This window comes from Neolamprologus multifasciatus, chromosome 11 (genome assembly GCF_963576455.1).
Source record: "Neolamprologus multifasciatus chromosome 11, fNeoMul1.2, whole genome shotgun sequence".
Lineage (NCBI taxonomy): Eukaryota > Metazoa > Chordata > Actinopteri > Cichliformes > Cichlidae > Neolamprologus > Neolamprologus multifasciatus.
This window is the reverse complement of record NC_140449.1, coordinates 19,618,789-19,644,544: the sequence shown is the minus strand read 5'-3', so window position 1 is coordinate 19,644,544 and position 25,756 is coordinate 19,618,789. Positions and strand designations below refer to the sequence as shown.

Below are 25,756 nucleotides of genomic sequence, written 5' to 3'. Positions count from 1 at the left end.
TAAAACCAAGTTAAAAAAGAATTCTACTGATGTGTGTAATATTCCCCAACTTAGTTCAGGCACCATTAAACAAAATTTCAGGGTAATCTGCCTGAAAACTTGGTAATCTCGTAAAGTAAGGACAGCATCTTCACCACAATTGAAAGTCCCTGAGTTCAGACATTTAAAAAAAAAAAGAGAGAGAGAGACCTTAGACAGAAACCAGTGGTGGCTTAGCAACTGTCACCAAGCAACTTACTACGGATCCTGCTGCAGCTTGGCTTTGCTGATGTAAGATGCTGTTTGTTGTTTCAGAGTAATTGTATTTTGCGTCGCATCTCCTCGCTATTGTTATCGGACACGTGCCGGACTGACGAGTGTCACTCTTCCAAACAGGATATTGATCCTAATCAGGTCTTTGAGGCCATGTGCTGGTGGGTGCGTGAGGTGGAATTTGTCTTTCTCTCTCTTCCTCTCTCTCTCTGTAAAGCTCTTACTGGCTGCCGCTGGCTGAACCTCCAATCCCCCTTTTAAGCCGAGTTCCAGCTCGACGATTTAAAGGGTGAATGACTTTCCGCCGCTGGAGGGGGAGAAAGGGACACGGTGGTTTTGATGAAGACAGATTGGACACTTAGTCCTTGTGATCCCAGGACCTGAGTGGAAGATCTAACTACACTGTCACAGCTGGATAGCCAAACCTCTGATGTAACCCCCACTGAGGTTGCATTTCCCATATTTCATTCATTAATAGTCAAGGTGTCTCTGACGTCAAAGCTGGATAAATGTTTCAGAAATATTCAGACGCTTGTGCATCAGCATGGACACTAGATGCCATCTGTGCTTCTTATTTAGGATTCAGGAGGTGAACTCGATGCTTGGTGGCTTCTCTGTGGACGCACTTGAGCTTTAGCAGATTGATGTAGTTGCTACCTAGCAAAGAATTAACAGCTTACATTGTTGAAAAGCAGACTGCCCTTCTGAAACTAATGTTCACCATCAGTTAGCTGGAATCCAATCCAATGGACAATATTGATCAACCTACTTATTCTCTGATTTTCTGTGGTGCTTCTTTTGTTATTGTTCCTCTACTGTTCTCTGAATAACTTTACAGGATTAGAAATAAAGGGCATAAAATATAGAAAATATTAGTTTAAAATCTTTAAACTAATGTCTTTAAATTTAAATCTTTAAATCACAGACACATTTTTTTTCTCTGTGTTTATTTGTTAGTCCTCCTTTTAAAATTTAAATATGTATTCCTGCAGCAACTGCATAGGCAGAAAAGCCAGTTAATGTTAAATTGGTTTATAAAATGCATAAAGCTTGAGATCCACATATTTAAGATTGTGCGCCTCCATCTGGTTTCGCTTTATCTCGCTACTTAACAGCTTACACACAGATGTGATTATCCCTCAAACCTGAAGATAATATTCTTTGTCTACATCACAACACTTTTGTGGGTAGCATGAGGTTTGGGAGACGTTGCTCCAGGAAGGGGTTGGGTTCGAATCCAAGGCGGGTCTTTTGTGTGTAGAGTTTGCATGTTCTCCCCAGGCCTGTGTGGGTTTTCTCCAGGTACTCTGTCTTCCCCTCACAGTACAAAGACATAAATCAGATAAGCTTAATTAATTGGTGATTCAACTGCAGGTGTAAATGTGAGCGTGAATTGTTGTCTGTGTTTATGTGTATTAGTCCTCCAACTGAACGTCGACCTGTCCCAGAGTCTTCCCCGCTTCTCGCCCTGTTACAGCCGGGATGGACTCCATCCTCCCCTTGAGCCTGAAGTGGAGAAGCAGAAGAAACAGATATTTTGGCACATTTATGCATCCCTTCTATCTCCTGTTCCCCAGGTGCCCCAAGCTGCTTTTGAGTCACAGTATTAAGCTTTTATTTTTTCTTCCTAATTCAGACCTCATAATTGCATCAATTATAGAACAATATATAATAAAATTTGTCACTGTGATCATTTGGAAGTCAGTACAAATGAGATGGCGTAGGTGTTTTGATGACAATTATTGTGCCGAGGAACGATTTCACACACATAACATCACAGATTGACGATCAGTAAATGCAGTACATGCCGCCTGACTTGTACAGGTTAATAATATTGTCAGATTAAAACCAGTTAACACATCTAGATAACAACAAAAACTCAATTCAACTTCAGTGTAAATTCCCAAAAGCAAATATTAAAGCTAAAACTGTTTCCTGGTCTTTTATGCGCAACTGTTTTCTCCTTAGCCTCCACCAGCATTTACATTTCATTTCAACTTTGACTGAATCTCCCAGTTTTCCAGGCTGCTCCTTATTTTAAGGTGCACATCCATCTTCTAATTTCAGGTACATGACCAACTGTCATTACTATACTTCCTCCAAGAGACATTCTCCCCAAGTGTAGCATTTGTCTTTAAATTGTCTGCTGCGTCACGTTTTACACCAAAATGAACCATCAGATCAGACTGGGATTAAGCCGGGGTTGAACTGGGCAGCTTCCATGTATGAGCAGCACCTTCATCAAAATCTGTTTTGTATTAGGCGATAGGAAAAAAAAAAAAATAGGTCACTTCTCACTCTCTCGCCATCAACATCACCCTGCCAATCTGCAGCCAGCCAAAGTGTAACCCTTCCCTCAATCCCCTCCTCCTGACCCTGGGCCTGCTCCAGCACTTAACAAGGATTTAATGTTTCCCAGTCATCTGTCAAGCAGATCAGAGCTATAATGCAGAGCAGCAGGTCCCGCAGATGAGAGCGCAGCCCGTCAGTCCCGAAAGTCTGGAAAAACAACAGTCGGGGTGGGCTGCATAATCCGACAATTACTGTAATAACTCTCAGTCGCTCAATCCCTCACTCAAAAAGTGCTTTTCCTAATGAGAATCTCATGTTTGCGAGTTGAATGCAGTTTACAAGTTGAATGCAGTCTCTCTGGACATTTGCATATGTTGTTAGAGAGGTCATTCATAAAATACTGCTTTTTACAATCCGTTGGCAGTATGCTGCTGCCAGCCGATCTCAGGGCAGCTTTTATTTAGACATTTCTGGCAGAAAGAGGATTCTCTGACAGAAAACAGAAAATATCACCGTACAATGATAATAAGGGTGTTTGACATGATAGTTATCAGTTTCTTAACCCAGCGACTGCTGAATTGCAGCTAATAAATCTATGTAGCCAGGGTGTGTTGATTCTGTGATATAAAACTCTGTTATCAGGTGCAGCCACTCCTTTTCCTTCAAAGCTTGTTCAGCGTCTGGTGCAGCCTCATTCACTGTAGTAGTGATAAAACTGTAGTGCTGATAAAACGTAGTGAATTAAAAATTAGTTAAATATTTTTTGAAATATTGCACAGCTTTTGATATGTGATTAACCTAACCAGGAAGTTTAGTAAATTAAAATAAACCCATTAAATGCTACTCCTTAATGTTTGATATTTATTAGCTGCTTTATGCCATGTTAAAGGTCTGTATTGGGGAAAAACTAGGATTTGGGAATAAATTGCGCTCCCTTTGTTCCATGATGATATATCTGTTAATCATCTGCCAGGTTGGCCAGGCAGCAGCAGGGGTGTGGCTCATTTATGCTCAAAGAACTTTCTCAACGCTGATACAGGAATAATAGTGATTACTGACTCCTCCATATAAAAAATAAGCCAGCATCTGTTATAGTTTAGAGCAGAGTTGAGCAGACACAATGCAGATTCACCTTCATTTTGTACTCACAGTTAAAGACTGTTGTTTTTGTTATCAGTTAACCTGTTACTGTATTCTATAAAAGGGGATCTCTATTTACAGTCATGTTAGACAAAAGAAAGTGGCAAAAGTTAACACTAAAGATAAATTTTTTTATCATTATTTTACTTTTTATTCAATTAATTACTAATAGCTGCAGCTCTGGTTCAGTTTAATTCAGTTCAAGAAAATCCCACCTTTCAGAAGATCCCCTATGAGCAACAACTCTGCAACAGTGGAAAGGAAAAACTCCCTTTTAACAGGAAGAAACCTATAACTGAACCAGGCTCAGGGAGGGGCGGCCATGTGCCGCCACCGGTTGAGAGTGAGGGGAGGAATACGGGACAAAGGCACACGGGAAAAAGCCAGAGATGAATAATAACATAATAATCACTATAAACACAGTGAGTGAAAAAAGGAAAGTGAAGAAGAAACAGCGCATCAAGGGAAGCCCCCAGAAGTCTAGGCATAACTAATGGAGGATTCAGGGTCACCTGATCCAGTCATAACTATATGCTTTATCAAAAGGGAATCTTAAAAGTAGAGAGGGTGTCTGTCTCCCAAATCCAAACTGGGCCCAAGCCTCTGCCTCCCTTTTACTTTTAAATACTCTAGGAACCACAAGTAAGCTCGCAGTCTGAGGGTGACGTGCTCTGTTGGCATAATAGTACCATAGTACTGAAGGCTTTTTGTGTTCTTGACACACGCCTGTTGCTTTCAGATGGTAAAAGTGTAGGTGGAAAGAACAATACTAGCGGTTGTTCCCACTTGCTTCTGAACATTGCGGCACAAATATTGTGTACAGAGTAAAACCTTTTATGTGAACCGGTTGCTGTTAACATGTCGGCTTTACAGTATGCTGTCTGCAGGGTAAGAAGAAAAACCAGAATGTCTGAACGAGTCGCACTGAACAGCATATTTACAGTATGAAGGACCGAGCTCTTCATCACGCTGTCTCCCTCCATCTGGTATCCTCAAGGACTCAGACCAAAGCAGTTTGAATACGCTCTATTCATGAGAGTTTTTATTATTCTTACAACCGTGACCTGTTTGCATGGGCTTACACAGTGCTCCCATATTTATATAACTACACCTGAATGCACTGCATGCATTTATTTATTTAGTTAGTTATTTGAACAGAAAAATTGGCAATATTCTGAAATGTATTGGTAAAAGTTTGTTTTCATCTGCAGCCCTTGACCAGTTTCTCTTAATGAAGTGCAGATAAATTTACATTGTTTAGATTCCAAACATTAAAGATCATAAAACTATTGATTAAAACTTATGTAATCTTTTTTTTTTCTGACCTTTATCTCACAAATTACAGATTTCACAAAAAGAAAAAGCTGGAGGTTCACAAGAGAGAATGATAACAAGTGATTTCCCCACCAGTCGTTTGTATAAAAGATGTTTTTCACAGCAAAAACTGTTTTTGGTCATATGATGGACACAACATTATAAAACTTGAGCATCCAAATAGTCATTTTGATTGTTTTATGTTTATGTTACCACTGAAGTCTAGATATTGATGTTTTTATTGTAGCTGGTTTTAATTCTGCTTGTGATGGTATTAAATTGAAAAGAAAAGCCATTTTAGTTGGGAACATACATACGTTACTGATTGTTTTACATTTTTCAATAATTCAATTACTGTATTGATCTAAACCTATGAATCCTTCAGAACTGAAGAAGCTTCTCAGATGAGGTGAAACGTCTTTAAGCAACTTAAAGAAGTCCAGACGCTTTTCTTTCCAAGATCCAGGTCGGATGACTGAGAACCTTCACAGACATATGGATCCTAATATACTAACAAGTTTATTCAGAAACTCTAGGAACAAAAGGTTTTATTTTTTTTATAAACTCTGAATTTCCACATTTTCAAAGAAATGGTGCAAAGTGAAAGCGGTTGTTCTTTTCCTCTCTTTGTTACGAGGCTCGATGGATCCATGCTTTCATGATATATACCGAGTTCTAACTCTACCTTCTGAATGTTGCTGAAGAAATTGAAACCCATCAGACCAGCCAAAGTTTTTCTAATCTTCTCTTGTCCAGTTTTGGCAATCCCAAGCCTTAGTTTCTTACTGTTAGCTCAGCGTAGTGGAACCCAGAGTGGTCTTCTGCTCCCGTAGTCCATCTGCTTAAAGGTTTGATGTGTTCAGGGATGCTCTTCTGTATATCTTGGTGTTAGCGAGTGGTTATTTGAGTTACCGTAGCTTTCCTATCAGCTCAAAGCAGCCTGGCCATTCTCCTCTAACATCAACAAGGCATTTTCCCCTGGAGAAGTGTGGCTCATTAGATATTTCCTCTTTTTCAGATCTTTCTCTGTAAACCTTAGAGATACCTTACAGATAGCAGATCAGCAGTTTCTGAGCCATGTGGCATGGCTGTTAGTGCCTGTGTGGTACTAACAGCCATGCCACATTTGAAGTCACTTAAACACCTTTCTTCCGCATTCTGATGCTCAGTATTGCGCTTAAATGAGTTTCTGTCATGTGACTGGCTGATATTTGCATTAAGTGCAGTTGAATAGGTGTCCCTAACAAAGTGGCCAGTGAGTGTAACTGTGACAGTAATCAGAAGCAGATTGATCCTGGATTTATAAACTTTCTAATACGAATTGGAAACGTGTCACAAACCTTTGGTTGAATCCTATAAAATAAATTTCAGCAGTGAGGCTTCTCTATAGGAGCATATCAGTGTTACAGGCTCTGCACACGTGTAATGCGGTGGTGCTGAACCGCATGTCACTGCCGCACAGTCATTTTAATATCATCTGAGCTGCCGCACACCGTGCGCATGAACCAAAACTGTGAGTACCCAGCACATCACGGCTTTGCATCCACTCTCCCATGCTCTACTTGTGTGACCTCCCCCCCGCCCCCATCCGTCTATATAAACTGCAGGGAAACCCCATCAGGGCATTAAGAGACTTCACTCAGCTGGAGATTACCGAGGGATGAGGCTGCAGACACATCAAGAAGGCAGAAGCTGTGAATTTCGCTCCGGGATTTATCCAGAAAGTGTGTTTTATTTGTATTTTTGGAAATGCACGAATTAAACTTTGAAATCGGTGTGCCGCAGAAACAGGTTTAAGCAGCATATTGAGGTCGTGGGCGCTGAGTTAATGCAGTAGACACCAACAGGGGGAAACTTCTGATTATCTGAGACTAAGTTTAGTCACCTTTAATCTCAGAGAAACGAGACGCTTCTACTTCACCTGAGAAGGATAAAAAGCTTCTGAAGTGTCTTTTAAGACGTAAGAAGGCTCTTTGTTTCTGTGCTGGAAGAGGTTTAATCCCACCGCTGTGTATAATCCAGTCCATCCCGATTTTGCCGCCGGCACCATGCTGTCCAGTGTGCGCCGTCACAGCCTCCGCCTGCAGAACGAGCTCCACCGGTGGAGCATCTGCGACGCGGGCAGCCACCCGCTCTCGGACAGCCTCCTGGCGAGGGTCCCCGCCTGCATCTCTCGCTCCAAATCCTGCGCCAGCTCCGCCGGGGAGTCGGACGGGAGCAGAGGGAGCTGGTCCTCCTCGGACTCAGTCATCTCCACCGACTCCGCCGGGGAGCACTCCGCGGAGCCCGGGAGACCGTATCGGGTGGTGCTGCTGGGGGCCAGCGGGGTCGGTAAAACGACTTTCGCCAGCATCTTCGCCGGTGCAGCGGACAGCATGGACAGCGACGACTGCGAGCTCTGTGGAGGTGAGAGAAAGACCTTATTAAAGTGCCGGAGAAAGTTACACTTCTATTCTTCCTGTAATACTCGTGTATATATTGTTATATGAATATATATAAAATAACATAGTAGTAGAAATCATAAAGTATAAGAAATAAATTGTATTTATTCTACTTTGTATAGTGCATATTTGTCTTCTATTTTTGCATTGTAGGTTAGGTTAGCTGCCCTGCTATAACAATGTAAATTTACAATAACAACGTAAATTTCCCTGCTATGGGATTAATAAATCTTATTCTATAATAAAACCTTAGCACTGCAGTTATTCTAATAATAATGCTGTTTGCCGTTTTGCTGATTTCACTAAGATCTAAGTGTTTCATTCCTGTTTAAATTCAGATGAAGTGACTGAAAAGGAAATTGAAGTGGATGGAGAGCCTGCCTCTATAACTCTGATTGACACCTGGGATTCAGAGGTGAGTTTTTTTACAAAATGAATCAAAGAAGAGACTTCACCTGCCTGTGTGTGAGCATACTGAGCCCTGTGTGTGCTTTGCAGACTGACAGTGAATGTGTGTACGAGCAGTACATGCAGACTGGGGATGCCTACTTGTTGCTGTACTCTATAACTGACCGGGCCTCATACCTGAGAGCTTCTGAGCTCCGGATAACCCTGCGTCGCTTCCGCCCTGCTCAGAATACACCGATTATCCTTGTGGGGAACAAGTGTGACCTGGTGCGACGCAGAGAGGTGTCAGTGAGCGGTAAGGAGGCCTAATCTGAGTCTGTTTATGCTTCTTTTGATAAGATGATCATGTGCCTGAAACTGTCTCCTCCCTGTTTCAGAGGGTCGCGCTTGTGCCGCTGTGTTCGACTGCAAGTTCATCGAGACCTCGGCCGCCATGCAGCACAACGTCTGGGAGGCTTTCCGTGGCATAGTGCGACAGCTACGTCTACGACGGGACTCCAAAGAAGCCAACAAACGCCGCAGGCACAGAAGCTGCACTACCCGCCGAGAGAGCATCCCTATGAAAGCCAAACGTTTCCTTGACAAAGTGGTGGCAAAGAACAACCTCAGTGTGGCGTTCTGGCTGAAATCCAAGTCCTGCCATGATCTCTCTGTGCTGTAGGACTCTGATGGATGAAGCCAGATCTACATCACACCTTTGAGCAGGAGAACAAGTTAGTAGGTGGAGGATAAGCCTACATCTGAGGTGGCTACAAAGTTGGATGGTTCACACGCAGCCTTCACGGTGTTCACATCCGCCCTCCAAACAGCCGGGACGGTGTTAGGAACGCGTTGCAATCCAGCACAGACTGAGAGGACTCGGCTTAGATTGTCTGCCTTTGAAATGAACTTTGTTAGAGGCCTCGTGTCTGTGTGACAGAAATGTCTAAGATTAGAGACCAGCTGATGGAAACTGAGAAAAGGAAGTTATTTATTTATTTATTTATTTTGTTGTTTGTGTTTCTAACAAACTCATTTTAACAGCCTTTTCTCTCCTTTCTTCTCTTTTTTCCTGATCAGTTTGCTCCGATTCTTGCCAAATTTTGACTGTTGATCCCAAAGTGCTATGATTTGTAAGCTACTTTGTGCAGTTAATGTCTTTGATTATGTGTACAATGATCTTTTGACAGTTACTTTATTTATACGTGTCGTATTTTGCACTTGTTGTACATAAAAACCACATTGATAATGTATCTTTTTTTTGTTTTAAGTGTTGCTTGATGAAATAAAGTGACATAACAGCATTTGAAAGGAAAAAAAAATAACACTCTTTTGTCTGCCATCTCCACATCACTGATGAGAAATGATAATGGGTGACTCAGCTTTGACACAAAGGAGACACACTTGCACAAATAGGGTCTCGCAGCAACGCTGCGCTGATGCAGGATGAGTCAGGTGGTGACATTAAACCTGAACTTACTTCAGCACATTAGTCCCCTGCGCGTCTGATTGGGTACGGTGATTTGGCTCCCAGTGTGGCACCTGACAAGCTTTCCAGCTCGGTTTTGTTGGGAAAACAGTCAAAAGCAGAAAAATGTGTTGCCAAAGTAACATTCAGAGGAAGTGTGTGTGTTTGGTTCAGAGAGCGTCGGGCAGATGGTGTTGGCCGCAATACCGGGCTGTGTGCACATACAGAGCCACGCTTTACATAACAGAGTCACTTCCAGCTTCATCCGCTGAACCATCGACTCTCCAGTCATAGGTTCTGGTTAAATAGCGAGGCCTGTGAAACAGTGACTCACTCGCAGCCTGTTTTCCTACGGAGTCGCACAGTTTTGTGGTTTGTGTGTCCAAGCAGCTCTCCACAGCTTGTAAACCTCTCAGCTCAGGATGACTTTATGCATCAGGTCATATAACAGATAATTCCAACTGATACGTGTGAGGTTGGGTCATAAAGATGAAGCCTTTAAGACACACCTTCTTTTTCCTGTTTTTACAGTTTCATGTGCGTCTTGACCTCCTGAATTGACCTCAAAGCTTTGCATTCCCATGAGGCAGTGGATTGTCAGTGCAATCAGCGAGTCGGTCCTATTGTCTACGCATAGCTCCTTATCAGGCACTGCTGCTGATGGAAAATCTGCCAGGAAGCACAGCAATGGTGCATAGGTCAAAGTCTAAGAGGTAATCAGAAACTTAAACAATGAGTAGCGAAGAAATAAGAACGATTTCACAAATTTACCTCCCTCGTTTTCCCCGCTTCTTGTTCTATTTTTGTCCAGAATTCACGCACATGCTGGCTAAAATTCACAAATGCTTTGCTGAGACGTTCCCTTTAAAGAGTTTGTTGTTTTACAAACACTAATCAGTACTCTACAAATCCACAAGCAGTTGAGTGTTTCAATAAACCCCCCATCTTACTTTAATAGACAGGTGTTTTATTGAATTCTTTATTTATAATTGTTCTTTTCTTCCTGTCTTTGTTGCTTTTGTCTGCTTCTTTCCCATTGGCCAGCTTGGCAGAAGGGCATGGTGATTAGACAATCATTAGATCCAATAAAACATTGCTGGTTAGTGGCTGGTTAACGTTTGACCAGGACAGGATGGAGCTGCTCAGATCAGTCTGACGAGTGTCTCAGTTGCTCTCTCCTCTAAGGTAAGCCACCTCGCTCTCTTGTCTCCCAAGTTTCAGGTTTGTTTCAGGAGAATTGGGAGAATTATTTTTCAGGTGTGTCGCCAGAAACAAACAGGACTGCTTGTGTTGGTTTTTATAGATTGTGCGATGACGGGTTTAAAATGTTCTCAGATTATCGCTGAAGTGCCATGATCTTGACTTGACTTTGGCAGGGCCTTAGATAAGGTGTTGGCATATTTTACTGCCTTACTGCTCTCCTTCTTCCTGGGTTGTTCTCAGCATTTTAGAATAGGAGGAAGGTAAGTGAACGGGACTTTAAATTTGGTATTATAGCAGCTGAATATAGCCAGACAAAGGTCATCCAGTCATTGATCTAAGAGGATAAAGCGAGAGGGGCCTGTAGCTTTGGATCCATGTTTGTGTATTTCTCCCAGCTTCAATTTAATCAAGTGTCAAACGTCTGTTAGTTTCTCCTCTGGATACCAGCCAAGTCGCTGTAGGTGGACGTTTAGAAACTAGTGACACTGCTGAGGGACTTGCCAGTTAAAGGTCTGCTTCGCAGCAGATGTTAGTTAACAACATGGAGACAGATATTCTTATAAAATGCAGAAAACCTGCAGATAAATAAGGTGTTCAGACAATGAGGTCATTTGGCTCGACTCAATGTCACCTTCACTCAACCCTTTGACTTTACCCTTCTGTTTCGCTTGCACTTTACAGCTCCAGAATCTCTACATATCTTATTTACCAACTTATTCCTGATGTATGGGTTAAGCACAGACCTAAAAGAATTAAAAGTGTGAGTTTTCTTTAATTGTCAGTAGCGACTGTCACATTATTTCTTTAGTAAACAAGCATTACTCTGGCCTTATAACTTGGATGCTTCTGCATTCAGTGCATTCAGTGTAGTACATTTTTTTCGGGGGAAACGGTTGCTTTAAATGCAAAATGCAGGAAAATCTACAGATTCACTGAAGTTATGTTTATTCAAGTGTCTGAGGAGACAGCCCTAAAGTCATTGCACTGGTTTGGTGTCATATACATATATACATATGTGTACACCCACTTTACAGAAAGAGAAAGACTTGGACACAAACACCTGACGCTGCTTTAAAAGGCATCGACTTTCATTTTCTTCTGTGCATTCGGGTGGGTGGTTCACCTGGAAGGTGTAGGTGGAGTCCCATGTGTAAGCACTTCAGCACAAAGTATGCACAAAGAGAGATACAGTGCACATGTGCAGATTCAAGGACAGAGGACACGCTTTCTTTGTGACACTGTGGACATTGCACATCAATGACACACTGCACTGAACGGAGAAAAGGGTTGAGAGGGTTTAAAGATTCCTCCGTGGAATTGGTAATAATCCACTACATGGGTTTTTTAGTGTTTATGCAACAGCAGAGCACAGTAAATATTTTCCACAAAAATGACATAACCTCTGAAACCTCCTTAAACATTTTTTTCTAACCCTCCTCCTCGTCTTCCTCTTCCTTCTCAGGCTGTGATAATGACACCCATGGTGCATCTGTTGTTGCTCCTGCTGCTGTTCAGCATTGTGAGTACACGAGCGCCGGCCAACTGCTGCTGCTGTTCTTCAATACATATTCAAATGCATGAACCTGTTAAAAGATCTGTGAAATAGTCAGCGTTGATTAATGCTACACAGGGAGCGCATGAAAGAAAACACTTACAACTATCAGCAAGGTTAACGAAGAGTCCGTGAAACAGCCCTCAGTGACTCATTTTAAAACACTCACAGAAAGGGTTGCTAAACGGAGCGTGGGCCCTTTGTCTGTAGACTTTGCTCTCCCATCATGTAGTCGAATATAAAAGTTCCTCCACTGTTAAGTCATTTTGGTTCAATAAATAACTGGGCCGTAAATACTGCCCTCAATGCTTGACTGATTTCACCGGAGCTAAAGCTAAAATGGCAAATTTAGGTATGCGTGTGAGAGGTTTTCATTTTTTCTTGCCTTTTTCTGTACTCGATGACCTTTAACCTTTATTTCTGTGCTGTAATAGGCTGGTGGGAAGGATCTGGAGGAGAAAAAGGCCCCTTTGAGAACACAGTGCTGGATGTGCCAGAGGCGACCCTAGTGCCCTATCCTTTGTTTCAGGTAATATAAGCATGGCAGCAGCGCTGCGCTCTGCTGGTGTAATATTGTCCATTTTTGAGGTGGATGAGCTGCACATGTGCCATGCGCCCCATTTATCAAACACCTCAGTCAGATAAGTGTCACTAAACCAGAACCTGCACCTGAGAAGTTATCTTATCTTAATCAAGATAGGAAAATAATAAATAGTAAAAAAAACAACCTCTGAATATAAAGTATTGTTGCAGATCTTTGTTGTTTTGTTATTGCTCCTCTGTCGGCCATCTCACAAGCCTTCACGTTTACTGTAAAAGTTTGGTAACATCATCATCATATTGTTATTTCACTAGCTGGGAGCGTGTTCTCATTTTAGGTTTGACAGTGTTTTAGTAGATAAAGGTGAATGGCTTGGATGTGAATTGAGCTGCGGTTTGGAGAAGGCCTCGAAGGGGACTTGTGGCAGCTCCTAGGCCTAGCAGATCCCAGTGTACTAAATACAAGTGAAGAAATTAAAGACTTAAAAAGGGGAGGGGGGGGGCACGTAAATGAGAATGAACAGCTTGTAGAACTGGGGGAACATATATAGATAATAACCAGAAGGAGCGTGTTTGGAGGCGTGGTCCCGCTCCTAAAATTTCGATACTTTATCTCCCATAAATTCTCGCTCGCCATCAAACTTCCCTTTTAATCAATCAGTCGTCTATTTGCAGCAGCTGTAGCTTTGCAGATATTGGTTTCATTGCCATTTCTTGCATACCATGCAGTCAAACTATTCCCACAACAGCTTAATAGGTTTGAGGTCCGGTGACCACGCTGGGCACTTCATAATGAGCTGACTGCTTCCTCTCGAATTGTCGTCACACAGTTTGGAGCTGTATTTGGGGCCATTGTCTGGTTGTTGGAGATAACTGGCTCCACCGGGTAGCCAGTTTCAGATGTAACTCTTTATTTTTAGCTGGCCCTAAAAGATCAGCATCCTGCCATCACCTTTTTCCTTTCTGTTGACTCTGTGGGTTTTGTAGGTACCATTTTAGTCTCTAGAGAGTCCGAACCAGTTTGACCTGTTCTGTGAAAATAGGTGCTACATCCATCTTCTTTTTTTAATGTCCACATGGAATACATTTTTACTTCCTAGAACAAGAATACTCTGACTGGCTCCAGGGGGAAGTTTTTTCTTTAACCGCTCTGAGTGCATAATCACACCCACAAAGCCTGCGGTTCTAGACACTCAGCACTCAATCAAATTTATTAATAAAACAAGAAGCAGCAGAAAGCGCAATCCTCCACCATGGCAGCTCACTCTCTGGACAGTGTTTACTTTTAAGGGAACTTAATTGGATTTTGGAAATATTCATTGTGTTTTCTCTTCTTCTTTTTAAAGTACTTTAAGAAATTTATAGTGCAGTATAAATCAGAGAAAAGTGGTATCACAGATACTTACTTTGAATACACAAACATTATGTAGCAGTAGGTTATGGATAATAGGTATTGATTTAAATAACTAGACATGAATAACCTGAGCTTGTTATACAATATTACACTACAATTTATTTCTAGATAACTAGGCAGCTTCTTCTCTTTCTCATCAAACACTTTCTTTAGCAATGTAGCGCATTATGGAGTGAACCTGAAAGAAGGGCAGATGTGAAATGAGAGGTCAAAGGTCCACATTAATCTGATATTTAGAATGCCCATATTTCATTCTCTATATGCCCTGTATACCTTGTCATCAAGACAAACAATGGCAGTAAGAAACATAGTTATAAACAGCTCTGCATTATTATCACTTTGACCTTCAGATCAGTCCATTTACCTTTAAGGAGAGGTCAGAGGTCAAATGTGACATTATATTTGAAATCCTTATACAGTGCTTTCTATATGTTGACGCAACATGGGCCAGAATCAGACCCAGAATTCGGCAACCTTTGGCATATGAGTCATCGGTTCAGCCAGGTGAGCTGTAGCGGTGCCCAAATGCAATGAATTTTCATTGAGTAACATGCTGATGGTAAAGACTGCTGAAAGTGGGGCTCTGTACTCCCTTTACAGATATCCCAGTAATGCTTCACGATTAATGTTCCATGAATCATTTAGGCATTTTGTGTGAGTTTTTGGTTAATTTTAATGTTATTTCAGTTTAAAAAACAGATACATGCTTCTTTTAAAAATAGGGATATTTCTAAACACCCCATTCTTTTAGTGTAGCCTCTGATCTGGAAACCACTGGACCAATGGCAAAAGCAGCTGGATGTTACTTAGCAGTGATACATTAATATAAACATTTAACATTTATCAATTTTACTTTTGTGAACTTTTACTTCAGTGGGTTTTTTTACAGCCCATCCTTGTGTTTGTATTTGAATATGTTGTATTTATATACTGGTTTAAAATGCAGAAGAGTACTTCTTCCATTAATGTGTGCCAATCAGAAACTTCCAGTCATACTCAGATTAACTGTCAAGTATGTGATCCTTTAAGGAAGTTATGGTGTTTTCCCCTTTTTGTTCACTAAAAAAGTTACCACTTTTTTGTCTGAGATCAAATGAAACTCAAGAAGCGATGAACAGACCTGGTTTTTGTGGTCAAAGTGTCCTGATTTTTCTCGTCTGCTTCTTTCACTCCTTAGTTTCAGGTGACAGATCCACATGTTAATAACTTCAGGCTGAGTGGAGAAGGTGGACAAGACATTAGTATTTCAAAGGATGGGTGGCTTTATCTGGAACAATCTCTGGACTGGTCGCGAGAAGAGCACTACATTATCATGGTAACACGATGTCTTTTTTCAAACACATGGAAAACCGTGCGCGCATTGCATTAGGCACACGGGACACACACTCGTGCATAAAAACTCATGTTTGTGCACAGGTGGAGGCACTGGCAGATGAAGAAGTGGTGGACGGCCCGATTTATGTGACCATAAATGTTTGGATGTCAACAACAAAGCACCGTACTTCAACCAGAGTGTCTACACAACTGTGGTTCGGGAGAATACCCCAGCAGGTTGTGCACACTTCTACCTGTTGTGACATTTTTGCTTTGCATATTTAAATTTTTTATCCTTAAAGCTCGATCTTTTTTAAAGTACTTATGAAAGAACAGGTGGCCTTACATCTAGTTCATCACGGGCAGTAATAACAGCTGCCCCCTGTTGATTTCAACACTTTCATCTTTTTTAAGTAAACCTTTATGCTGAAGAGTACACGTGATTTAAGGAGTTTGCATGTTTTAGTCCATAACCTGCAAATTACATGTGCTATTCATTTTAATGAGAGTGATTTTTCAAAGCAGATAAAAGAATTAGAGCTTCATTTCTCCCCTTCGAGGCTTTAATTTTACTTGACTATGAAAATCAGCTTGCAGAGGTCTTCAGTGCAGTCGGGCATTCATCACAGTGGATGATTGATCTTTTTTCATTTTGCCACTGAATGCTTTCTGCTCAAACCTGGGACTTTAAACTCAAGCTGTGAAACCAAGTTTGTTTAGATCTACACATTTGAGTTTTAAACGTAAGTCAAAAATGAAAGAGTTTTGGGACAGTAGTGTGGCGTGGTGGTAGCACCTCACAGCAAGTAGGTCCTGGGTTTGAAACCTGCAGCTGACCTTTCTGTGTAGAGTTTGCTTGATCTCACAAGTACTCCGGCTTCCTTCCACAGTTCAAAGAAATGCAGTTAGTTTGGTTAAGTTAATTGGCCCATAGGTGCAACTGTTTCTCTGTATTGGTCATGTGACATATTGCCAATAGTGTACCCCGCCTCTCTGCTAATGGCAGCTGGCTCCAGCCACCCTACAACCATTAATTTGAGTACATACATAGTAATATGTTTGGTGTTAAATTAAAGTGCAGCTAATGTGTAGCTCAAAGGATAAAGCGTGCACAACTGTATTTGTTTTTCAGAGAACCCTTTAAAGGATTCCTTCTATGCATGTGGGTTAAGCAGTATTTCTTTAAGTAGACCGTGTAAGTACCATACCTTTCTCTATGACTTTAACGTAAGTTTTCTGTGTGGCTCTAGCTGTCCCATTTACCCGAGTGTTTGCGACGGATCAGGATGACCCGGAGACTCCAAACGCTCGTCTGAGATACAGCCTGGTCAGTGAGATCCCCAGCATACGAGACACAAAGCTGTTTCAGATCAACCCCGACACTGGAGAGATCTCCACCACAGAGCAAGGTAGCACCAAAGTTCTCACAGTTCTCCCCCCGGAGAGGGAAGGAGTATGTAATCAGTCTGTGTGTTAGCAGTGCAGCATCCACAGTTTTACGATTATCACTCAGTGTGATGGTAAATACCTGATCTGTTTTTAGTGAAAATCAGGTGAAGGTCACACAAAATGTGAAAATCATCAAAATCTTTACATTACCATTGTTTTTTGTTTTTTTTTCAAGTTTAACAACAGTTTACTAGGTCAGTATCTGGGTTGGTTAAGCATTTGACCTTGACCTTCATTGTTAGCACCCAAGGTCAAAGTTAAGCTTGAAAGAAAATTCAAAAAACAATATTGAGTAATATATTATGTGAAAGAGCACGAAGAGAGCTGCACAACACGCCTTTTATTTCTTCAGTAAGAAGCACTACGACATCACAGTGAAGCCACAACCAGGCGATGTCTTCTTATTGTAATGAAAACATCAAAGTTTTAGAACAGCTTCAGGGGGATTTGTGCTTCTAGTAAGTAATTATTTTTTCATTTTGACTTTTTGGCTTCCAGATTGGGTTTTATGATTTTACCTTATTTCTTATTATTTTTTAAAATGTTTAATTTTTATTAGTTTCAGTGTTAATTTTGTCCTTATTACTTTATTATTTATAGCAAATACCAGAGGCAAGATTTTGGAAAATCAGCTTAGATATTACAGCATAAAGAACATTTTTAAAAGCAGTCAACTCACAGGGTTGTAAACATCCAAACCTCAATAAAAACATCCATCGAATCCTCATCAGGCAGTTTGTGATACAAATTTTACCAAATTAACAAGTGAGGACATTTCCTCTGCACACCTGACATGTGTATATATGACCGGTTCATACAGGGAGAAATAAATATATATTTATTATAACTTCTGCACACTTCTTCACTTACCACCATTTTAATGGTTTTAGGTCATACTATATATTTTAGTTAGTTTTCCAAGTTTACAAAATCGTTTCAGTTGGTTTTAAATGTTTTTCACAGTTAAATAAAATGTTTGGATTTTTTCACATCTAATTTTAGTTTAGTTTTAGATTACAATAATAACGTTGGGTAGCACAGAGACCTGAAGCCAGCCATAGAAGCACAGAACTCTGTGTGGCATCCGTGGAAAAGTCTTTAATCTGTGGCCACTGTCTCTGCCTGTAATCTGGCAGATCATCTTGTGTACTCAAGATTAATGCTGATTGAAGGCAGGTTGCCTAAATGTGTCGCGTGACGCTCATCACTGATTACTTTGAGTTCAATTAGGAATTTGTTTCCCCTCTTAGATCACCTGAAGCGCGTCTGCGATGTGTGTGAGCATGCTCGCTGGTGTTTGATGCGTGTGTGTTGTTTTAACAGGGCAGCAGCTGCTAAAGGCAAGGGAGGGCATCCAGTATGCCAGGGGAGAAGATCGGAGCATTGAAACTCTGAAGAGAAAGTTCGATGACTACTGTTCGGTGCAGGAGGTCCCCTACGAACACAACCCCTTCTTCACCTGTGTGCAGAGAGCAGGTTTGTTTCCAAAAGAGTCGTCAGTAAAGCTGAACAGTTAACGCTGTCAGTTAACAAGATCAGGGCATAATCTCACACAATTTTCAGACGTTTTATAGTCAAGATGAACAGTTTAATGGAGCAAATACTCATCTAAACAATTAATATTGAAAATAAGCTTGAGTTGCAGCTGCAACAGTGGAGAAATTTCACGATGAAGGATGAAGAATAATAAGAACATAAACAACAACATCTGGGCTTTGATGGTGCTCTTTAAAGTAGGAGCATATGATGGTGCAGATTAAAGGATTGTGTTAATGTAGATAAACAGACTGTAATGAAGAAGTTGCTGTCAGCAATTAGCGCTGGGTGCTGAGTTGATGAGTTCAGTTGGGGAGAGAGGTTTAGTCGCGTCCATCGGACTCAGCTTTTCAGAATGAGAGATTTGCTGGAATGTTTTAGTGAATTTTACCCCAAAGAAAAACTCCTTGGTTCAAATTGAAATATTTATTCTCCATTTGTGGTGTCAGAGATGAGACGGCAAAACTTGGACCCCCTGGAAGACCCAGACTACACCCTGTTTGTGCGCGTGCAGGACCTGGAAGGAGCTTCGCAGAATGCGCTAAGTGGAAACAGCAGAGTCCAGATTGCTGTGCAGCAAAACCTGTGGAAGAATCCCGGACCCATACACATTAGAGAAAACTTAGAGGAAACATACCCACTAACCATTGCTAAGGTGTCCTGAGATTCATATATTCATACTCCTAACTGCATCTCATCTTTATCCATCAGCTGACCATCCTAGTCTGGGCCCTGCCTTTCTCTCTCTCTCCATCCAGGTCCAGTCTAATGACCCTGATGCCAGATACGTACTGGTCCAGAAGGAGCGAGAGCTGAAATTCCCCTTTGAGATCACACAAAATGGAGAAATAATGGTGACAGAGAAGCTGGACAGAGAAAGAAAAGAGAGGGTAGATAACACATTTGTTCAATAAGTTATATAAAAATAAAGACTCACTTCTAGGAGTTTTTCTTGAGCTTCAGTTGGTTCTGTTTCCAGTTCATCCTGGTGGTGCTGGCAAAGGATGAAAATGACAACGAAGTGGATCCACCCATGGAGATTTACGTGTTGGTGGAGGATGTGAATGACAACGCACCTGTGTGCGATGAGGAGACTGTGTTTGAGTTCCAGGAGAATGAGCCTGTAGGTAAGGATGACTCCGTCGAGGTGCGCAGCATCCATATAGGTGGTGGTTTCTTCAGCCACAGGCAGCCTGTTGAATTCAAGAATATTTCTAATTTGTAAAAAAGTTTTTTGAAGTTTCATGATAGACGTGAGGGATTCTCACTGCATCTCCTTATTCCAGGTGGCCTCGTAGGAGAGCTGCTGGCTCATGATAGCGATAAAGAAGGGACACTGAATTCTGTTTTGACTTACACCATCTTGTCCCAAAATCCACCCACCGACTCCAAAACCTTCTCCATCGACTATGTTTCTGGAACAATTCGTACACTGCGCTCGCTGCGGCGAAGGGAAAATGCGGTCTACAACCTCAATGTCCGAGTCAGTGACAAAGGTAACATACTGTATGAAAGCACACCTGTAGGCTGAGTTTAGTTAATGTTTTTAACTTTGGATGAAGTTTTTATGGCTTTTCTCTCACAGATTTCAGCACAAATTGTAAGGTTGTCATCAAGGTCATTGACGTCAATGATGAGCTGCCCAAGTTTGAGAAGAATGATGTAAGTATGGGAACCTTTTGAACGCTGGCTCTTGTTCCTCATTCTGACTGGCTGGTATTGTTACTGTGTCTGTTTCTGTGTCCGTATGCAGTATGGCAACGAGACTCTGGCAGAGGACACTCCTCTGGGACACACACTTCTGACCATCAAAGCAACAGATAATGACGACCCAGACACCGGCAGCTCGGAGATCCAGTTCATCATCTCTGAAGGAAACACCGACGACGTCTTTGCCATGGAAACTGACGGCAAAGGTGTTGGTTATCTGGTTCTGGCTAAGGTGGTGATCTCCATTCTCTCTGTTTCATTTCTTGCAAACTTTGATCTTTAAGTAGCTGCTCCAACATTTCTGGGCCCTTTTAAATAGTTCAGATTATTAAATTCTCGTGATGGAGTTTTTTGTTGTCTTTGTATCTTTTTTATGTTTTTGCTTATAGTTGTTGAAAATGAAAGAGCTGAAGCTAGTAGTCATCATGCATGTAACAGCAACATTAGAGTTTGGTCATATATGATTTTATGGCCATAGTAAATGATCCTTGTTTACCCCTAAACCTGCATGTCCATATAACTAATTTAGATTTTAGTGCTTTTCAACACTCTGTTGTAAACTTTCATCATCATCTCTGCCTCTCTTTTCTTTTGTGGTTCCTCCAAAACCTTTTTTCTCCTCCTTCCTAACAGCCTCTGGACTTTGAGACCTCTCCCAGTTACAGGCTCCAGATTGATGCTCGTAACCCAGAGCCGCTGATGGAAAGTCTCGAGTATGGCAGCGAGTCCACCGCCTTTTTCTCTGTGTCGGTCATTGATGTAGATGAGGCTCCAAAGTTCAGCATGGACATCCTGGATGTGACCATATATGAAAACATCACCAAAGGATCCGTGCTGCTCACTGTGCATGCAAAGGACCCAGAGGGCAAAGAGATCGGGTAAACACACCAGTGACTGCTCAGTGTCTGGGTCCTAAGTACTTAAAAAGTTGTAGCTGTTTAAAGATTTAGTGAAAGCTGCTACATAATACAGGAAATATACACAGTGTACAGGAAGATACAGCTAAGGGTAATGCCCCTCTACCTAATGCCAGGGGTTAAGGTATGTGTAACATTTTAAGTCAAAACTTGTGTTGCAATTTTTTGGCCTTTAAGGTGGAGTAAATCTATCCCAATTACACTGCATTCCCAAAAGTATTCACTCATCAGCCGTCATACTCAAATGAACTTGAGTGACATCCCATTCATGATGTCAGCCCACCCTTTGCAGCTATAACAGCTTTAGCTTGTCTGGGAAAGTGTTTACAGGGAATTTGTGAGGTCAGACACTGATTTTGGATAAGAAGGCCTGCCTCACAGTTTCCACTGTAATTCACCCCAAAGGTGTTCTTGGGATCAGGTTGAAGTCAGGACCGTGCAGGCCAGTCAAGTTCTTCCACACCAGCCTCACTCATCCACATCTTTATGGACCTTGCTTTGTGTACTGGTGTGCAACCATTTTGGAACAGGACAGGGCCATCCCCAAACTGTTCCCACAGTTGGGAGCATGAAATTGTTCAAAATGTGTTGGTATGCTGAAGCATTAAAAGTTCCTTCATTAGAACTAAAAGCGCAACTCCTGCAAAACAGCTCACACATTGGCCCAATGCAGTCAGACTGTTCTCTTGGGCACTGCCAAATCCATTACACGAAGCTCTCTTTGCACTGTTCTTGAGATAATCTGAAGGCCACATGAAGTTTGGGGGTCTGTAGCAACTAACTCTGCAGAAAGTTGGTGAACAATGTGCACTATGCACCTCAACATCGTCTGTCCTGGCTCTGTAATTGCATTGCTCTTATTCCCAACTTTAATACCACTAACAGCTGACTGTGGAATATTTGGTAGTGAGGAAATTTGGTAGTGGGATCTTAGCACGGTACCACGCTGGAATTCACTGAACTCCTGAGAGCAACCAACTCTTTCAAAAAATGTTTGTAGAAACAGTTTGCATGCAGTCAGTGCTTGATTTTATACCCGTGGCCACGGAAGTGATCGGAACACCTGAATTCAATTATTTGGATGGATGAGTGAATACCTTTGGCAATATAGTGTATATTTCAGTTTTGTGGAACTTTGTTGAACGGAAGCAGCTGAGAGAATTCCTGACTTTACTTTAATAAACTTCATCCACAAAGCGTGGTCTAAAAAACAAAGTTTCACTTCTTTCACACGGTGCATTGCTTTTCAAAACTGTTTTTCCTTAACTGATCCTAATCTTTCTCTTAGCTGATGCGTGAAGTGGCTGGATACACCACATGCACCGCATTTATGGCTTTGGCCTTGTTGAGCACTGACTGCTAGTTTGAATTATCCTCCTCTCTGACTGCCACATGTACAGAAAACAGACCATTGATTCGTTTTGACTACCGATGTTTCCCCTGGCCACCAGCTCAGTGTGCGCTTCATCACTGACTGTGCCAGACCGATGATTGATAATTGTGTTTGTGTGCAGATATAAGCTGGATGGTGACACTCAGGGCTGGCTGGAGTTGGATGCTGCCACAGGAGAGATCAGGACCAAAGAAAAACTGGACAGAGAGAAGGTGGACTCGTTCAAAGTCACTGTCACTGCCTTTGAAAAGGGTGAGAGAAGACACTGCTCTATAGTTTTTCCTTTATAGGCCACACAGTGTGAGACATATCGGCTAAAATACTTTGAAACACAATAAGAAACATCTGCATACAAACACTTTCATTACCTTTCAGAAGCTCCTGTAGATCTTCATGTGTTTAAGGCTTTTGACCATTAAATACTGACCGCTACTCACCTTTATAAAACAAACTAGTTGTGGGTGAGACCACATTTTTCATACTCTCTGATATTCCCTCTGAAGCCAACCCGGAGAAGGCCACTGAGCGGGACCTGCATGTAAGGCTGTTGGACGTGAACGACAACGTCCCCAAACTGATGGAGACCCAGGCCTTCATCTGCATGAAGAATCCCAAACCTGTTCTTATAAAGGCCGAAGACTCAGACAGCGACCCTTTCTCCCAGCCGTTCACTTTCAGCTTTGGCACCAAAACCGGGAAATCTCCCAACTGGGAGCTGAACCAAGTTGACGGTATGCTAAAATCTGTAATGTAACACGAAAAACATCAAACTAAGATGTAAAGACGCACGTTTCTGTGTTCAGCTTAGAACATTTTATGTGTTTTTTCTTTGTGTCACACAGATACAACAGCTGAACTGAAACTGAAAAAAACACCAACTCAAGATAAAACCTTCTCACTTCCCATTACCGTTAAAGACAAAGCAGGTGTGGGAGTCCCACAGGCATTTGAGGGTGAGTCACATTTGTAAGCCTTACTTCTGGCAATATTCTACAGTCGCGGCAAGAAAGGCATCCCTTCTAAGGTTTTACACACCAGGACATAATAAAAAAAATGTAGTTCTTATAAGGTTTAAAAAAAAAAATCAGGAAAATCCAAAATCACACGACATGTTTGTTAATTATTCAACAAAATCTACACCAAAATGCAGAAACAGTGTGTGAAAAACTAAGTTCACCCTTTGATTTAACACGCTGTAAAAGAGTTTTTAGCACCAATAACTTCATGTCGTTGTGGAGGGATTTCATCCACTCTTCTTTACAAAGTTGCTTCAGTTTATTAAGGTTTGCAGGAATATGTTCAAGCACAGCTCTCTTAACCCTGTAAATGCTGAAACGTGAAATAAATTAGTTGTGGTTTGTTCAGATGCAACTTTGCAAGCCTGATCTGTGCTGCCATATTCTTTGTAGAAAGAAGAGGCTTTCTCCTGAAAGCCCTTCCAAACAAGCCACACTTCCTTTACTTTTACATTTAACATGCTAAATAAGACCTGTATAGTCTTTTTTTTTTATTATTTCCTGATTTCTAAAATCTTAATTTAGAATTTAATCTGGGTGTTCTTTCTTTTCACCATAACTGATTATCTGCATCAGTGCCCAGTTTAGTGCTGTGTCCAGTAAATCACCCAGTTCATCATAGGCTGCTGATAGAAAGCTAAAAGTTAGGAACAAAATAAGGAAAAGTTGATGATATTTTAGTGTAATCAGCTGGCCCGTCATACTTTACTTTACATTTTGTCTCCTTCACAGTGAAAGTATGTAACTGCACAGAGCTGGGCTACTGCTACGTTGCACCAGAAGGAGCAGCGCTCAGTTATGGAATGGGACCCACCATTGGGATCCTGGCTGGCATTCTGGGATTCTGCGGTAATTCTAACAAACCCCAAAATAAATCTGTTATCTGATGAAACCAAGTTTCACACAAACCGTTAGACTGTCCAACAGTGTCAGTGTGAAGTTTTGTGTTCCAGTGACTGACTTCTGTTTTATGTCTCCTCCTTTCGCAGTTATCGCGTTCGTTGTAGTCATCAAACGCGTCAACAAAAAGAGCCAAAGAAAAGCCCAGGCCGAAGAGGACGAGAGGAATGCCATGATGTAGACACGACGCAGATGGTTTCCGAGTCTCTTATTTATATGTGCCAGTAACACAAATCAGAAATTAGCCTCCAAGGGATCAACAGTGTGTACAATGTTTGAGATAGGAGGAAAATTCTCCAACCAGAGCCTTAAACCAGTCTTCCTGCTCGGTCCTTATCTTAATTATAACTTAGATTCTTAAAACCAGACTAGACTACATACACAACTTGGGATTATTTAGATTTAAATTCTCACCTGCCTATTAAATAAGATAGGACAGGTACACTGACCCATAAAATATCTGTGGTACTCCAGGCCTGAAACTCAAATGAGTCCTTGCACATCTACTTTAGCTTATTTTATTATATTTACAACATGAACATTATTAACAAATGCTGTGCATCCCTTAATTAATCTGTTAGGTGGTCCCATGCTAATCACTCATTTGTTGAATAAATATATTATAATTTCACTGCCAGACTCTGGCCGGTTCATTAGCTATTTCATCATCTAATTTAATTATATATGTTTTTTGGGCCCAGACACTTTGTGTGTTACTCTCTTTTCTACCTTGACTGTAACAGCTAACCATTAAACGTTGTTTAACATCAAACTCAAACTGATCACTTGTGTCACGAACAACTTTGTTTTTTTTGTTTTTTTTGTAAAGTTCGTTTACTGTTCTGTTTCTCAATAAACAACAAAAACTGGGGACCACTTTGGTTTTCACGCCATCGTTTTTTCCCCTACACATCAGGGCAGACATGTGGTGCAGCAGGTGATGGGTGACGTAAGGTACAGTATGTGTGCTGTACAGAATCTCTGTCCTGTGGAAGCCCGGGGTTGGGATTGCTCTGCTTGTACTGTTGCGTCCCCCATCCTCCTTCCTGCTCATCTGTCAGCTGAGCAGTCAAGGCCACGATGCTGCCTCAGAGAGCGATGCTCTGACTCATCTCTTTGTCAGTGGGAGACGCAGATTGTTGACGGTGCTGAAAGGGGCATGGCATGATTTCTTTTTTAGCTTTTATGCAACACAAAGAGGTCCAAACAAGCACAATACTTACATGTGACAGCTGAAGGTGGGGATCACATGTGCTGCCATGAATATTGTATCCCTCCGATCCATGTGACATGTTTTTGTGTGTGTGAGTCATCGAACAGCCTGTTGCAGATACCAAAATCCAAACGGGGGAGTGGGCTGAGCTTCATCTTTCAGGCTGATGAGGATGAACTTAGCGTGGACCCTTTTCAGTGTTTATGTCTGCACTCTCTCCTTGCTGGTATCCCAGCAACACTTTCCACAACATACACACACATGGCTCACACACAAACACACACACTCATACAGAGCTGGGGGGA

General features: G+C 41.6%; 2 protein-coding genes across 2 annotated transcripts; both read left to right on the top strand.

Annotated features, from left to right (window-relative positions):
- Positions 1-5,510: 5,510 nt before the first annotated feature.
- Positions 5,511-9,098, top strand: gem (GTP binding protein overexpressed in skeletal muscle). The gene is made up of 4 exons (XM_085178724.1): positions 5,511-7,404; positions 7,778-7,854; positions 7,938-8,142; positions 8,225-9,098. The coding sequence occupies exons 1-4, from the start codon at positions 7,047-7,049 to the stop codon at positions 8,506-8,508; spliced, it is 924 nt and encodes a 307-aa protein (XP_085034850.1). The 5' UTR covers positions 5,511-7,046; the 3' UTR covers positions 8,509-9,098.
- A 1,256-nt stretch (positions 9,099-10,354) lies between these two features.
- On the top strand, positions 10,355-25,114 carry cdh17 (cadherin 17, LI cadherin (liver-intestine)). The gene is given in 21 exon segments (XM_085178702.1): positions 10,355-10,479; positions 11,960-12,016; positions 12,484-12,505; positions 12,508-12,578; positions 15,181-15,318; positions 15,420-15,474; positions 15,477-15,554; positions 16,568-16,726; positions 18,090-18,242; positions 18,752-18,957; positions 19,061-19,192; positions 19,282-19,429; positions 19,589-19,798; positions 19,888-19,964; positions 20,056-20,244; positions 20,646-20,890; positions 22,444-22,574; positions 22,826-23,053; positions 23,165-23,275; positions 24,071-24,187; positions 24,328-25,114. Coding segments are annotated over 20 exon segments (2,610 nt in total). The 5' UTR covers positions 10,355-10,479; positions 11,960-11,968; the 3' UTR covers positions 24,420-25,114.
- Positions 25,115-25,756: the final 642 nt, after the last annotated feature.

Coding starts and splice junctions, on each gene's coding strand:
- gem (XM_085178724.1), top strand. CDS start 7,047: ATGCTGTCCAGTGTGCGCCGTCACAGCCTCCGCCTGCAGAACGAGCTC. Junction 7,405..7,777: donor CGACTGCGAGCTCTGTGGAG/GTGAGAGAAAGA, acceptor GTTTAAATTCAG/ATGAAGTGACTGAAAAGGAA. Junction 7,855..7,937: donor TTGACACCTGGGATTCAGAG/GTGAGTTTTTTT, acceptor TGTGCTTTGCAG/ACTGACAGTGAATGTGTGTA.